This window comes from Oncorhynchus kisutch, linkage group LG17 (assembly GCF_002021735.2).
Source record: "Oncorhynchus kisutch isolate 150728-3 linkage group LG17, Okis_V2, whole genome shotgun sequence".
Lineage (NCBI taxonomy): Eukaryota > Metazoa > Chordata > Actinopteri > Salmoniformes > Salmonidae > Oncorhynchus > Oncorhynchus kisutch.
In genome coordinates, this window is record NC_034190.2 from 56,604,038 (window position 1) to 56,619,202 (window position 15,165).

Sequence of the window (15,165 nt, forward strand, 5' to 3'; positions counted from 1 at the left end):
ACAAAAGCATGGATACATTTTTCTGCATCATTACATACATTCACATATCTCTACATGTCAATGAAGAAAGCATTATCACAAAAAAAATCACAATTCCAATAAAATAGGAAAATGCAGCAAACTGAAGATTGCAGTATGGACTATTTATTATTGCTTGTTTTAGAACTGGCAGTGACCATGTTCAAAGTTTTCAGACCAACAGGGGGAAAAAATACTTTTATAACATTCTCAGTAACTGTTACAGAAACGTTTTTCTCGCTATGACTGTGATCTGTGGTTGTTTATCTACCTTAGTTGAATACACTGACTGTAATTCACTCTGGATAAGAGCATCTGCTGTAAATGTAAATTAACTCTTGCAAAGCCAGCTGGATATTATTCTAATGAGCTCCATCACCCAAACAAGACCACATTTGGTTGGACCGGACCAAATCTGAACCAATCATAGAAGTCTATTTCACAAGTTTGAACTGCACAGTAGAGTTTAGTTCAGTACAGTACAGAACAGTTTATTTTGGTAGAGTACAGAACAGTACAGTAGGGTATTGTACAATATAGTATATTATATTGTACTTTACTCATACTGTACTCATCTGTATTGTACTGAGCTATACTGTACTCTTCTGTATTGAACTATACTTTGCTCTACTGTACTGTACTCTGCTGTGCTCTATTGCAAGGTTTCCTAAACTTGGTCCTGGGGCCCACTCTGGGTGCACATTTTGTTTTTTGCCCTAGCACTACACAGCTGATTCAATTAACCAACTAATCATCAAGCATTGATTATTTGAAAAAGCTGTGTAATGCTAGGGCAAAAACTGCTCCACTGTACTTTGCTGTCCAAACTTCCCAAACATAGACGTCTACGTTTGGGCCAAATCGAGTCCGGAAAACGTCTGTAGACGTTGAAATCAAGGCACGGGTGGACGGACCAAATCGCAAGGTCCATGGACGTTTGCGTCGGACGGTGCTCACTGGGCTGCAGCCGCACTGTCGATTTAAGGTGGTCTAGATAGCAACTTGGACATACCGGTAGTTAAAATTTATGAACGTCACAAACGCGTTTTACAATTACACAGCCAACAAACATTTCCTGCCTAAATTTCGTTTTATCCACGCGGCAAGATAGTATCTAAGCATCACTGCTGCAGGTCCACCTTAACATTTGATGTCACTCATTGCTCATGCAGTTTGCATTTACGTACGTCAACAACATGATTGAATAGAGGCTTTCTTCCTGTCGTATGCTTTACTCATATGGACCGAGACAGGCAGTAGAGTTTATCAATTTGGATGCATCTCGTGTTGTTTTCACGTTCCCCATCATTTCAGTGAAGAGGGGCGACGAAACCGCAACGTTTATCACCGGTAATTGACTTTTTTCACTCCATTTTCTTGCTGATGATACTGTCATTCGAAGTAGATGGTGTGGGAGTTGGGGTGCAGTACCACATCTTTTAGGAATATAAATGAATAGAAACAAGCTCAAGTATGAAGGCGTGATGACAGCATGCATGTTGTTAAACGAACAAAGATGGTGACGGTCACAACGGGGAAATGGCCTGCATGAATTGAAGCCGTATGTCTAGCAGCCATCCAGAATGCTGAATGAGTCCGAAAAAGGACATGTGTATGTGGAATAGCTTTGTGTGGCATGGCCGCGGATAATGCAGTCGGTGTGTCTTTTACTGCAGTGACCAAATGCATTCTCATGTGTGGTGGCAATCTTGTATGCGTTAAAAATACAATGGTATTGAATGCAGTGGCGGACGAGATTTTTTTAAATTGATTTATAAACAGCCTCATTTATATTACACCATATTCACCCAGCTCAATGAAACATCGATAGGTCTAGGTGGTTTTTCCCTATGCCCATCATGAAGTTGCTACAACCTAGCCTATGAATGAAAGTTTACAACGTACGCAAGGTTCATAGGTCGAGAGAAATTTGAGTAATCAAGGTGGCAGACATTGACACATTCGTTAACGCCTTGCACGCTATTGACTGCATCTAACTGATATAGGGTGTAATCATTAGTTCAACAGTCAGGAATGTTCAGCCCGTTTCGTTCCGTTTAACAAACGTTTAACAGAATCGGCGGAATGAATACATCCCTGATCACACGCAAACAGTTCACTTCATAGCGGCTACAAACAGTGCTTTCGGAAAGTATTCAGACCCCTTGACTTTTAAAATGGATTGAATCGTTTTTTGAAACTCAATCTACACACAATACCCCAAAGCAAAAACAGGTTTTTAGAATTTTAAAAACGTATTTTAAAAAACGGAAATATCACATTTACATAAGTATTCAGACCCTTTACTCAGTACTTTGTTGAAGCACTTTTGGCAATGATTACAGTCTCGTGTCAGATTGGGTGCTACACTGCAAGCTTGGCACACCTGTATTTGGGGAGTTTCTCCCAGTCTTCTCTGCAGACCCTCTCAAGTGCTGTCAGGTTGGATGGGTAGCTTCGCTGCACAGCTATATTCCAGTCTCTCCAGAGCTGTTCAATCGGGTTCAAGTCTGGGCTTTGGCTGGGCCACTCAAGGACATTGACTTGTCCCCGAAGCCACTCCTGCATTGTCTTGGCTGTGTGTTTAGGACCATTGTCCTTTTGGAAGGTGAACCTTCACCCCAGACTGTGGTCCTGAGCATTCTGGAGCAGGATTTCATCAATGATCTCGCCATACTTGATCTCGCCGCTCCTTTCATCTTTACCTCGATCCTGACTAGTCTCGCAGTCCCTGCAGCTGAAAAATAACCCCACTGCATGATGCTGCTACCACCATGCTTCACCATAGGGATGGTGCCAGGCTTCCTCCATATGTGACGCTTGGCATTCAGGCCAAAGACTTCAATCTTGGTTTGATCAGACCAGAGGTGCCTTTTGGCAAACTCCAAGCAGGCTGTCATGTGCCTTTTACTGAGGAGTGGCTTCCGTCTGGCCACTCTACCACAAAGGCCTGATTAGTGGAATGCTGCAGAGATGGTTGTCCTTATGGACGTTTCTTCCATCTCGACAGAGGAGCTATGTCAGAGTGACCATCGGGTTCTTGGTCACCTCCCTGACCAAGGTCCTTCCCTGATTGCTCTGTTTGGCTGGGCGGCCAGCTCTAGGGTGAGTCTTGGAATTAGTTTGGAACCGCCATTTAAGTATGATGGAGGACACTATATTCTTGGACCTTCAGTCCTGCAGAAACATTTTGGTACACTTCCCCAGACCTGTGTGTCAACACGATCCTGTCTCTGAGCTCTACGGACAATTCCTTTGACTTCATGGCTTGGTTTTTGTTCTGAGATGCATTATCAACTGTGAGACCTTTATATAGACAGGTGTGTGCCATTCCAAATCATGTCCAATCAATAGAATTTACCACAGGTGGACTCTAATCAATTTGTAGAAACATCAAGGATAATCAATGGAAACAGGATACACCTGAGGTCAATTTTGACTCTCATAGCAAAGGGTTTGAATACTTATGTAAATAAGGTATCATTTTTTATATACATTAGCAAGAATCTCAACCTGTTTTCAGGGTGTCATTATGGGGTATTGTGTGTAGATTGAGGACATTTATCTAATACATTTTAGAATAAGTCTGTAAAGTAACAAAATGTGGAAATTTGGAGGGGGTCTGAATACTGTGGCGGTTTCAGCGGCATGATCTTTGCAAGGCAGGGTTTACACAAACACATACCACCAGTCCACGTGAAGGGTTAACACGGTTTATTTTATCAGGTACCGGCAGAGTTTGTGATATACAAAACTCAAACAAGCAAAGTAAATACATCGTCACCAGTGGAAGGTCCTCCAATCTTGGTCTTTGGGGGTTCACTCCGTGTTGAAATCATCAGATCCTTTATTCCGGTAAACCACCTTCTCCACTGTATGCTCAGTCTCTCCAATAGCCTTCTGTTCCTTCACCAGCTGGGGTCAAATAAAAAAAAAAGGGCAAGAAAGCAAACCCAGGACGTGTTTAAGTAGAGGCCCTGATTGGTTTCACATGTCAGCAGTTTATACAACTGGAGACAGGTGTGGCTGTTCTGCTGCAGTCCTGAAGTTTCGCCTGAGCTGTCCATGGTCCTGCGTCTGGGGAATACTTCCCATTGCTGTCTGTGGTCCTGGTAGCCAGAAAACACGGAAACCTCGCAGGCACATACTGTCCATCCACAACACAACCCCTGAAACCGCTACAATAGACTCTGAATGCGTTACAGGATGATCTCTTTGATTGTTTTATAATTTCTTCTTGCGTCTATGTGCTCTTCTCCCTCACCTTCTCCCTTTTCTTGTGGAATTCAGTGCACAACACATCAGCAATCTGTGACCATGCGAAAAAACCTTTCCAAGCCAAACCTTCATAACCTCTACACACAGCCTACATCGTTGTTACCATATTATAACGCCATAGTCAACATAGCTACTAGATCTAAAGTGTTAGTAAACCTGCTACAATCATGCAGTACTGTATACAGTCAGAAAATAGTTTAGCAGTTGCACTGGCAGGCTTCGGTGGCAATAAATTAATAAAACCAAAATCTTACCTTGACTTGGAAGACTTCAAGTGTTGGATAGCTATAGGAAGCTAGCTAACATTGCATCCCTCTCTGTTTGAGCCAGGTGTTTGAGTAGGCTAAACTAGCTAGCTGCATTCACTAGCTAAGTAAGTGGAAATATGAAATATAACTATTTGTCTCTTTCTTGCTACCACATTTTATGCACTGCAGTGCTAGCTAGCTATAGCTTATGCTTTCAGTACTAGATTCATTTTAGAATCCTTTGATTGGGTGGAGACATGTCAGTTCATGCTGCAAGAGCTCAATATGGGTTGGAGGGTTTTGTCATAATTACTGTGTAAGTCTATGGAAGCGGGTGAGAACTACAAGCCTTCTAGGTTTTGTGCTGAAGTCAATGCACCCAGAGGAGGATGGAAGCTAGCTGTCCTTCGGCTACGACATGGTGCTACCCTACAGACTGATGTTGGGGCTACTGTGGACCTTCATTGCAAAACAATATGTTTTAATCACTTATTTGGTGACATGAATATATTTAGTATAGTGTTATCTAAAAAGGAACATTAAAAAAAAAATCTGAAATTCTTCAGAGCTTGACAGTCCTCCCCCAAGGAGCCTCTGCTGCTTAAATGTCATTTTAACGTTTGCAAATGTGCAAAATAGCCTGATGCCAGCTATTTGCCCTGGGCATTAGAACATGATGTGTGTGTGGTGTGTGTGTGTGAGACAGAAGCCCTATGCAGCAGTGGTGACATTTTACATGCTTCTCCGTCTATGGTTAAACAATGAATTTGTTAAAGGATATTTTTGTGCACTGCACAGTTAAAACTAATGCATCCTACACTGATATATTTAGTACAACGTCTCCATAGAGTCTATGGAATCTATAGCACACATAGACAGTGGATTCTTAAAGGCCCTAGGTTATCAGTCATGAAGATCCAAAGTGTCATGACGTTGGCCTGTGGGTAGGTTTATGACAGTCATAAATACCTCTTCCCCCTTTTTCCTCTCTCTACCCTACTGATGTGACATTTGAAAACCCCTTGGTTAACATAGAGATTCTGGGAACATCAGAAGGTGGGGGGAATTGAACTATATTCTGGTAATCCGACCAATTGAACATATGCAGTGGTACTTAATGAATATGATGTCAGTTCGGTTGTCATCTGAGACATTCTTATTAATGACAGGATGACATAAACTCTACAGTGGAAAGTCTGCACATTGTAGTTATCGGAGTCACATGGAATTGTTGTTCAATTTAAATGTTTGAATATAAAATTATTGGTGAAGAGATGAAATGTAATTTTAGCTTCCAAATGAGAGATTTGGGTTTTTATAAGGTTAGGGCTCTGCTCAGTCAGTGGCCCGCCCCTGTGAAGAGACATGGGTTATAAAACTTTTCAAACACACCCTTCTCGCTCCACTATATAAAGCCTTGATGAAAATGTAACCTCCTGTTCCGAGGATGTGAGGATGACGGTCCGATGTCAGAATGGTTCAGATAATAACTACAGAACGAAGCCAACCTCGGCGTGAGCTTTGGTTGCGAATGGTATGAACTTTGAACTCTTATTCACTACAGAAGTGATACCTCCTAGCCATTGAGTTAGCAACAGCAGCTGCAAACGTAGGCTAGGAAAGAACAGACAGAGTAACCCGTCTACCACACAACAATGTTACTACAACATATCCAATTTACCACCAGAGACATTCTTCAAAGGACTCTGTTGGGCAACACGGCCTTCCATTTACCACCAACCTACCGAGGCGCAGCTCAGAGAAAATATTTATTGCATTTTCCTTTTCCAAATGGGTGGTATGCATAAGATAGAATGCATAAGATACTTACTGTATTTACGATAGCACAGCTTCGCCCTTTGTTCCTCAGTTTTCCCGCTCTTTCACTCAAACCAGCTGTAATATCTGTTCCGTCCACCAGGGACGTTTTCCTTCATGACATAATTTGTAATCAAGGTATAATTCATTCTGTGTATATGTAATTCTGCGTGATTTAGTTAGGTATTTAGTAAATAAATAATTAAACCCAATTTTGTATTACTGATTCAACTTGTTAGCCAGGGTTCGTGAAGATAACCAAGAATTCACAACTTAAGGTGACGATTAATATTGACTGCTATTGATGTAAAATATTACTAGGTCTTTAAGAGTTTATTCGGAAGATAACAGCTCTATAAATATTATTTTGTGGTGCCCCGACTCTCTAGTTAATTACATTTACATGATTAGCTCAATCAGGTAATATTAATTACTGAGAAAGGATTTTATAGAATAGCATGTCATATCACTTAATCCGGCATAGCCAAAGACACGACAAAAGCAAGATAGTGTTACTGTTATCCAGTTGGTTTTGAAATCAATCTCCTATTGTGCACCCCAATACATATCAGACGTGCTGTTGAGTTGTGTACCCAGTAAGTCCCTCAGGTTCTCAGGTTCCCAGGCACTGGCCTTTTAGTTACCTTTAGTTACTATGCCCCCCACGTCTGGAATAGCTTGCCAGAGCACCTGATGGGGGCCGAAACTGTGGACATATTTCAAAGAGATCTTAAAACACACCTTTTTAGCTTGGCTTTTCATTAGGGTGCTTTTTTGAGTCTTACATTTTTTATTGTTATTCTTTTGTTTTTATCCTGTTATGTTTATTCTGTAGTAAATACACTACTTGGTCAAAAGTATGTGGACCCCCGTTTCTGGTTGGTAGGTGATCAAATACTTATGTCATGCAATAAAATGCAAGTTAATTACTTAAAAATCATACAATGTGATTTAAAAAAAATGTTTGTTTTAGATTCCGTCTCTCACAGTTGAGGTGTACCTATGATAAAAATTACAGACCTCTACATGCTTTTTTTAACACCAGGAAATCCGCTCCTCTAATTGGGACATCTGTTCCCAATTATTTCCACGCATAATAGAGAGACACGTGATCATATACCAATATAAGCAAGGTTTGAAATGATTATGTTTTAGTCAAATATTATCTCTGTTTGGGCTTCTTGTAGTCAACTTGCAGTCTACAAATTATTTGTAATTATGTTCCGATCATCCACTCAATAAAAAATCTTAGTCTAGTTGATGATCCCTGTTCTACGGCTTATCATGAGGTATTCTAACTTGGGTGAGCAGTACCTCGAGATTGACTTAATTTTAGAGATTGCGCACCAGCTGTTGTTAACAAAGAGACACACCTCCCCCAGGGAGCCTTTCTGTCCTGCTGGTGCATAGAAAACCAACTAGATGTATATTATCCATGTCCTTGTTCAGCCACGACTCTGAGAAATATAGGATAATACAGTTCTCCAGTGATGAGTTATTTTGCCAATAGAATGGAGGGAAAAGGTGGTTTATTTACTCGCCAACGTAGTTTTGTCAGGGTGCCTGCAAGTTGGCCTCTCTAACACAGTACCTTCCTTTCCCGAGTCTCAGGGATTAGGGCCTTGTCCGGGGTGAGCAGATTATCCTGCACTGCCGACTTGTTGAAGTAGAAATCATCATCCAAATCGAGGTTAGTGATCGCTGTTCTGATGTCCAGAAGCTCTTTTCGGTCAGAAGAAAAGATGGCGGAAACCTCGTGTACAAAAAAAGTTCAGATCAGCGCAAAAATACTCACAAAATAGCAGAATTGATCAGGAGCCTGTAAAACGGCAGCTATCCATTGCAGCGCCATTGTCATCTATAGAGATTTACCATACAAATAAATGATTACCATTATGTTGTTAGATCGGTAAAAACAAAGTCAAATTGATTGTATAATTGATTCATTAATGCATACAATGCTGTCTCTGAAGAATTTTGACTCAAAGAAAATGTAATATAATGATACAGAAGATGCCAAACAATTGAACAGAGCAGTAGCTGAGTTTATCTGTCTGCATCAAGTGCCATTCTGTGACTTTGGCTAATATGCCTTTTTTGTTTATGCCGCCGTGGTGTCGTTTTGGTATAGAGTATTGTGACACTAAACCTGGTACTGGCATCGAAGTAAAAATTCTGGTATCGTGACAACACTAACACAATCTGCTGATCTATGACACAATCAGTAGCCTATTAGATAAAATAATAATAATTCAGCCAGGAGGTAATTGTATCAAATCGGGGTCAATTGAATTGCGTTGTATTTGTATGGAATAAACCAAAATGGCTCTTCTTGTGTGTCACAGTCGCCCAGAGTGAGGCCCAGGCAGGAGCCGGCTGCTGCTGACCACGGCACCATGATGGAGGGGGGCATGCAGCTGCTGAACCGTGACGGCCACAGCATCTCGCACAACTCCAAGCGCCACTACCACGACTCATTTGTGTCCATGAACAGGATGCGCCAGCGTGGCCTGCTCTGCGACATCGTGCTTCACGTCTCCAACAAGGAGATCAAGGCGCACAAGGTGGTGCTGGCCTCCTGCAGTCCCTACTTCCATGCCATGTTTACAAGTAAGTATCCCTCCACGGAGTTCGCTCTCCCTGCTACTGAGACTGCTCTTCCGTTCCTCCACGCCTTCACAAGTGTTCACCCCACGTGTTAGTCACCCCCTTTTAGCCACCGTCTTACTCTCTTTACCCTAGCTGTCTCTCTTCCACGCCTCATTACACTATTGAAGCTTGCACGATTCTCCATTGCTACGGAATATAAACAAATTGGATGTGTTTAAATTATTAGAACCATGAACAAAGTGGTGTGTGACATGTTTTTGGCGATTCTTGGTTGATGCTTAAATGAATTGTGCTTTGAACTGTGCTACATTTCGCTCAATGTGTGAGTGGCATCTCACCTTGTGAGCAACACCTCATTTGTTTGATCTTACTTCCTCACCAGTGACCACTTCCTTCCTCCTCCCTGTTTGTGTGCGTTCTCTTTCCTGTTGGGGTCATAGGTCACCAGGTGAGGTGTGTGTCCAAGTTTTCCTCCTCCATCCTGCAGCTCAGACTAGAGCTTTGTGAGGGTATGTCCCTGGAGAGAGAGGTGTTAAGACTTCCCACTAGGCTTCTTTTCAACTGACCATGCTTTAAACCTAGGCCTATACAAATCTGCTGATATAGCTGACAAATCTAATCAATATAAACAAAACAGTGGTGTGCCTGTGCGTGCTGCGGGATGGCTCTTTTTGACCTTTGGGACAATTGAACTCCCTTCCATGCTGCTGTGATCATGCTTCTTCACCAGCGTTTGGCTTAGTGCAAGCGCTGCATAGATCCAGGGATCAGAATTACACAAATATTGTCTGAGAGTCAAAACAATTGATCACACAGACTGCTACTAATGAGTGCTATGCAGTGACTGCCGTATAAGAATGTGTGTCTTATGGGAGATAGAAGTGCTCTATGTGAGATATACTGTATGTGACAATTAGAGTATACCATGTTAAACACACACACCACACTCTCTCTTTTCTTTTCAGTTAAATGTACGTAGAGATGAGTGTTGTATTGGATTGTCCGCAAAGACACAGGCACATGTATTGCAGACTTTATTAAGTGGAAAACTCTGTCTGCCTCTGGTCATACAGATGAGATGTCGGAGAGTCGTCAGACCCACGTGACCCTGCATGACATTGACCCCCAGGCGTTGGAACAGCTGGTTCAGTATGCCTACACGGCAGAAATCGTGGTGGGGGAGGGCAACGTGCAGGTAGGGAGAAAAGTGTCTAAAATAACACCCTATTCCCTATAGAGTGCACTACTTATGTGCATTGCATAGTACTCTGGTGAAAAGTAGTATGTAGGGAAGACTGCCATTTGTGACGTTAATGTACCGTTATTATTCTAAATGGTAGTCTTGAACATTTTTTTTTTTAAGCGTATCTTTTTCTCTGACCGCTGGTACCTAGCGAAGGGTTAGCGTCAGAGTTACTCAGAAGTTTGTGGAAGGCACAAAATCGGTCAGGGTTTAAGATGTATTTGACTCTTGTTGTAATATCTTTGTCTTCTTAGCTCTGAAATCATTTCGCTAAATAATTTCCCTTCAAAACCTTTTAAAGTATTCCACAATAAGATACTGATACTTACAGTGCATTCAGATTCATACTCTTTGACTTTTTCCACATTTTGTTACAGCATTATTCTAAAATTGATTAAATAGTTTTTTTTCCCCGCTCATTAATCTACACACAATAGATGGCAAATCAAATACAGGGTTTTAGAAATGTTTGCTAATATATTTTAAAATAAAAACTGAAATATCACATTTATATAAGTATTCAGACCCTTTGCTCAGTACTTAATTGAAGCACCTTTGGCAGCGATTGCGGCCTTGAGTCTTCTTGGGTATGACGCTACAAGCTTGGCACGCCTGCATTTGGGGAGTTTCTCCCATTCTTCTCTGCAGATCCTCTCAAGCTCTGTCAGGTTGGATGGGGAGCTTCGCTGCACAGCTATTTTCAGGTCTCTCCACTGATGTTCGATTAGGTTCAAGTCTTGGCTCTGGTTGGGCCACTCAAGGACATTGAGACTTGTCCCGAAGCCACTCCTGCGTTGTCTTGGCTGTGTGTTTAGGGTTGTTGTCCTGTTGGAAGATGAACCTTCACCCCAGTCTGAGGTCCTGAGCACTCTGGAGCAGGTTTTCATCAAGGATCTCTCTGTACTTTGCTCTGTTCATCTTTCCCTCGATCCAGTCCCTGCCGCTGAAAAACTTCCCCATAGCATGATGCTGCCACCACCATACTTCACTATAGGGATGGTGCCTGGTTTCATCCAGACCTGACGCTTGGCATTTTGGCCAAAGAGTTCAATCTTGGTTTCATCAGACCAGATAATCTTGTTTCTCATGGTCTGAGAGTCCTTTAGGTGCCTTTTGGCAAACTCCAAGCGGGCTGTCATGTGCCTTTTACTGAGGAGCGGCTTCCGTCTGGCCACTCTACCATAAAGGCCTGATTGGTGGAGTGCAGCAGAGATGGTTGTCCTTCGGGAATGTTCTCCCATCTCCACAGAGGAACTCTGGAGCCCTTCTCCCCTGATTGCTCCGTTTGGCCGGGCGGCCAGCTCTAGGAAGAGTCTTGGTGGTTCCAAACTTCTTCCATGGAGGCCACTGTGGGGACCTTCAAAGCTGTAGAAATGTATGTGTACCATTCCCTAGATCTATGCGTCAACACAGTCCTGTCTCTGAGCTTAACGGACAATTCCTTGAACCTCATGACTTGGTTTTTGCTCTGACATGCACTGTCAACTGTGGGACCTTATATAGATAGGTGTGTGCCTTTCCAAATCATGTCCAATCAATTGAATATACCACAGGTGGACTCCAATGAAGCTGTAGAAACATCTCAAGGATGATCAATGAAAACAGGATGCACAAGGAGCTCAATTTCAAGTCTCATAGCGAAGGGTCTGAGGCTTTTGTTTTCTATTTTCAATACATTTGCAAACATTTCTAAAAACTTGTTTTCGCTTTGGCATATTGGGATATTGTGTTTACATCGATGAGGATTTTTTTATTCCATCCATTTTGGAACTAAGACCGTAACGTAATAAAATGTGTAAAAGGTCAAAGTGTCTGACTACTTCCGGAATGCACTGTACATGACTTCGTAAAAGTATTTATGTTCCTTTTATACCCTTGTTATACCTTTTATATATACAGTTGAAGTTGGAAGTTTACATACACTTAGGTTGCAGTCATTAAAACTTGTTTTTCAACCACTCCACAAATTTATTGTTAACAAACTATAGTTTCGGACATCTACCTGGTGCATGACACAAGTCATTTTTCCAACAATTGTTTACAGACAGATCATTTCACTTATAATTGACTCTATCACAATTCCAGTGGTTCAAAAGTTTACATGCACTAAGTTGACTGTGCCTTTAAACAGCTTGGAAAATTCTAGAACATGATGTCATGGCTTTAGTGTCAATTGGAGGTGTACCTGTGGATGTATTTCAAGGCCTACCTTCAAACTCAGTGCTTCTTTGCCTGACATCATGGTAAAATCAAAAGAAATCAGCCAAGACCTCAAATTCTTTTGTAGACCTCCACAAGTCTGATTCATACTTGGGAGCAATTTCCAAATGTCTGAAGGTACCACGTTCATCTGTACAAACAATAGTACGCAAGTATAGACACCATGGGACCACGCAGTAAAATAGATGGCATCATGAGACCGGAAAATGATGTGGATATATTGAAGCAACATTTAAAGACATCAGTCAGGAAGTTAAAGCTTGGTCACAAATGGGTCTTCAAAATGGATAATGACCCCAAGCATACTTCCAAAGTTATGGCAAAATGGCTTAAGGACAACAAAGTCAAGGTATTGAAGTGGCCATCACAAAGCCCTGACCTCAATCCTATAGAAAATTTGTGGGCAGAAATTAAAAAGCGTGTGCGAGCAAGGAGGCCTACAAACCTGACTCAGTTACACCAGCTCTGTCAGGAGGAATGGGCCAATATTCACTCAACTTGTGGAAGGCTACCTGAAATGTTTGACCCAAGTGAAACCATTTTAAGGCAATGCTGCCAAATACTAATTAAGTATATGTAAACTTCTGACCCACTGGGAATATGGTGAAAGAAATAAAAGCTGAAATAAAAAATTATCTCTACTATTATTCTGACATTTCACATTCTGAAAATAAAGTGGTGATCTTAACTGACCTAAGCTGGGGATTCTTTCCTAGGATTAAAGGTCAAGAATTGTGAAACACCTTAGCCAAATGGATTTAAACTCAGTTTATGTAAACTTCCGACTTCAACTGTAGTACCGTCAAATCCCATCCCATCTGTCACATCCTTTCCCATCACACCATAAACCTACCCTGTTCTGTACATTCCTATACCATTCCTCACATCCTATCCCATATAATTCTGCCACATTTTACATATTGTTTTATATCACTCCATCTGCTTCCAGACATTGCTTCCAGCGGCCAGCCTGCTGCAGCTCAACGGGGTGAGGGACGCCTGCTGTAAGTTCCTCCTCAGCCAGCTGGACCCTTCCAACTGCCTGGGCATCCGCAGCTTTGCCGACACGCACTCCTGCAGCGACCTGCTCAAGTCGGCGCACAAGTACGTCCTGCAGCACTTTGTGGAGGTGTCCAAGACTGAGGAGTTCATGCTGCTGCCGCTAAAGCAGGTAGGGGCCAGAAAGAGTCCTGAAATAGCATGTTATATGCTTTTCCGCACAGAACGACTTGATGTTGAATTTGGTGGCAGCGTTGGGATCTCCTTTAGCTAATGAGTTGCATTGGAATTGTTGAAAGCTATCAGGGCACTTTTGGTGCACTTTGACTTGTGTACTGATGTTGGGAGTCTGCAAGCTGTAGACACGCTAGGAAAATACACGCTGTCCACTTCTCTGGTAGTTAGTATTTCAAATGGTAAATTGAAAGACACACTGAGATAGGTTAGCTTAGCATTAGTCTCCGACTCTCCCTCTCTGACACTCTCTCTCACCCCTTTTCCGGAAAAAAGAGGAGGACATCTGGTCGTGTTGTAACCTTTCCTCAACCCCCTCAAGGGCCTTCAAAGAGCAAGCAGCAAAGACAAGTGCGTAGTTCCCTTTCAACACTCACTAGACAGAAATCCTCAGCTCCTTGTCAATCAATGTCTCTTGTAGTTTAACTCATCGTGATCTCCGCCTCCCTGACCCGGACTAGTTTTATGTCACGTCAACTCAGTGTCTGGACTTGTCCAATGACAGCCTTGTTGGGGGTCATACCCTCAAAATGGTAATCAGGCAGAGAACTTCCAAAGATGGGCGCGTTCCAGGCCGACTACATTGCAGACGTTGCTCGCTACCAATGGTTGCTTGTCATGTCATCGACTGCGCAGTCGTGCATCTCATTGCTATATCATGCGATGTGGTTAGCTAGTTAGGCATTGTGAGATCTGGCATGCTTCTGCAATGTAGTCAGCCTGGAACACAGCCATGGTGTATGTGTTGTTACAAGATGCCAGGAGACCATTAGAAGTGAATGGCACAGTTAGCAACCTAGCATCATGTGGAAAGAATAGAACGCTCCATGGATCCTTTGGGAAGATTTGAGGTGTTGAAGTCAATAGTCTGTGTTAGGGTCTGAGTTGGTCTTAGAGGCATACCTAGGTGTGTTTATTAGTGAAAATAAGTTTAGAGAGATGGTGTCAGACATGACAGGTTAGGCTAGGGATCATCAACAAAGATTCAGCCATGGGCCGTTTAAATTAATAAATAATAATAATAAAATAAAATAAAATATATATATATATTGAGTGGATGATCAGAGGGCCGGAACATAATTACAAATAATATGTAGACTGCAAATCGATTGCAAGAAGCCCAGATACTGTATAACATTTAACTAAAATGTTGTCTTTTCAAACCTTGTTTACATTTGTATACAATCACATACAGTGAGCTCCAAAAGTATTGGGGCAGTGACACATTTTTTTGTTTGCTTTGGCTCTGTACTCCAGCACCTTTGGATTTTAAATGATACAATGACTATGAGGTTAAAGACTGTCAGCTTTAATTTGAGGGCATTTTCATCCATTTTCATCCACAAATGCTGACCGCCCCTATTATTGTAATGGTGAGAGGTTAGCATATCTTGGGGGTTTGATATGAAATGCTAACCTCCCCTGTTATTGTAATGGTGAGAGGTTAGCATGTCTTGGGGGTTTGATATGAAATGCTAACCTCCCCTGTTATTGTAA

The 15,165-nt window shown here is 42.0% G+C and overlaps 1 protein-coding gene across 6 annotated transcripts in view; it reads left to right on the forward strand.

Moving 5' to 3' along the window:
• The first annotated feature begins 836 nt into the window (after nt 1-836).
• Nucleotides 837-15,165, forward strand: part of klhl17 (kelch-like family member 17) — a 30,211-nt gene continuing 15,882 nt past the window's right edge. The window contains exons 1-5 of one of the 6 annotated variants that reach the window (XM_031794127.1): nt 837-1,368; nt 8,708-8,972; nt 9,413-9,481; nt 10,046-10,167; nt 13,385-13,606. In XM_031794127.1, the coding sequence (XP_031649987.1) occupies nt 8,759-8,972; nt 9,413-9,481; nt 10,046-10,167; nt 13,385-13,606 (627 nt within the window). In that variant the 5' untranslated portion in view covers nt 837-1,368; nt 8,708-8,758. Of the gene's footprint in view, nt 1,369-7,329; nt 8,053-8,707; nt 8,973-9,412; nt 9,482-10,045; nt 10,168-13,384; nt 13,607-15,165 lie in introns of those variants that run through there. The other 5 variants (XM_031794129.1, XM_031794128.1, XM_031794130.1 and 2 more) reach the window with 5 other exon arrangements.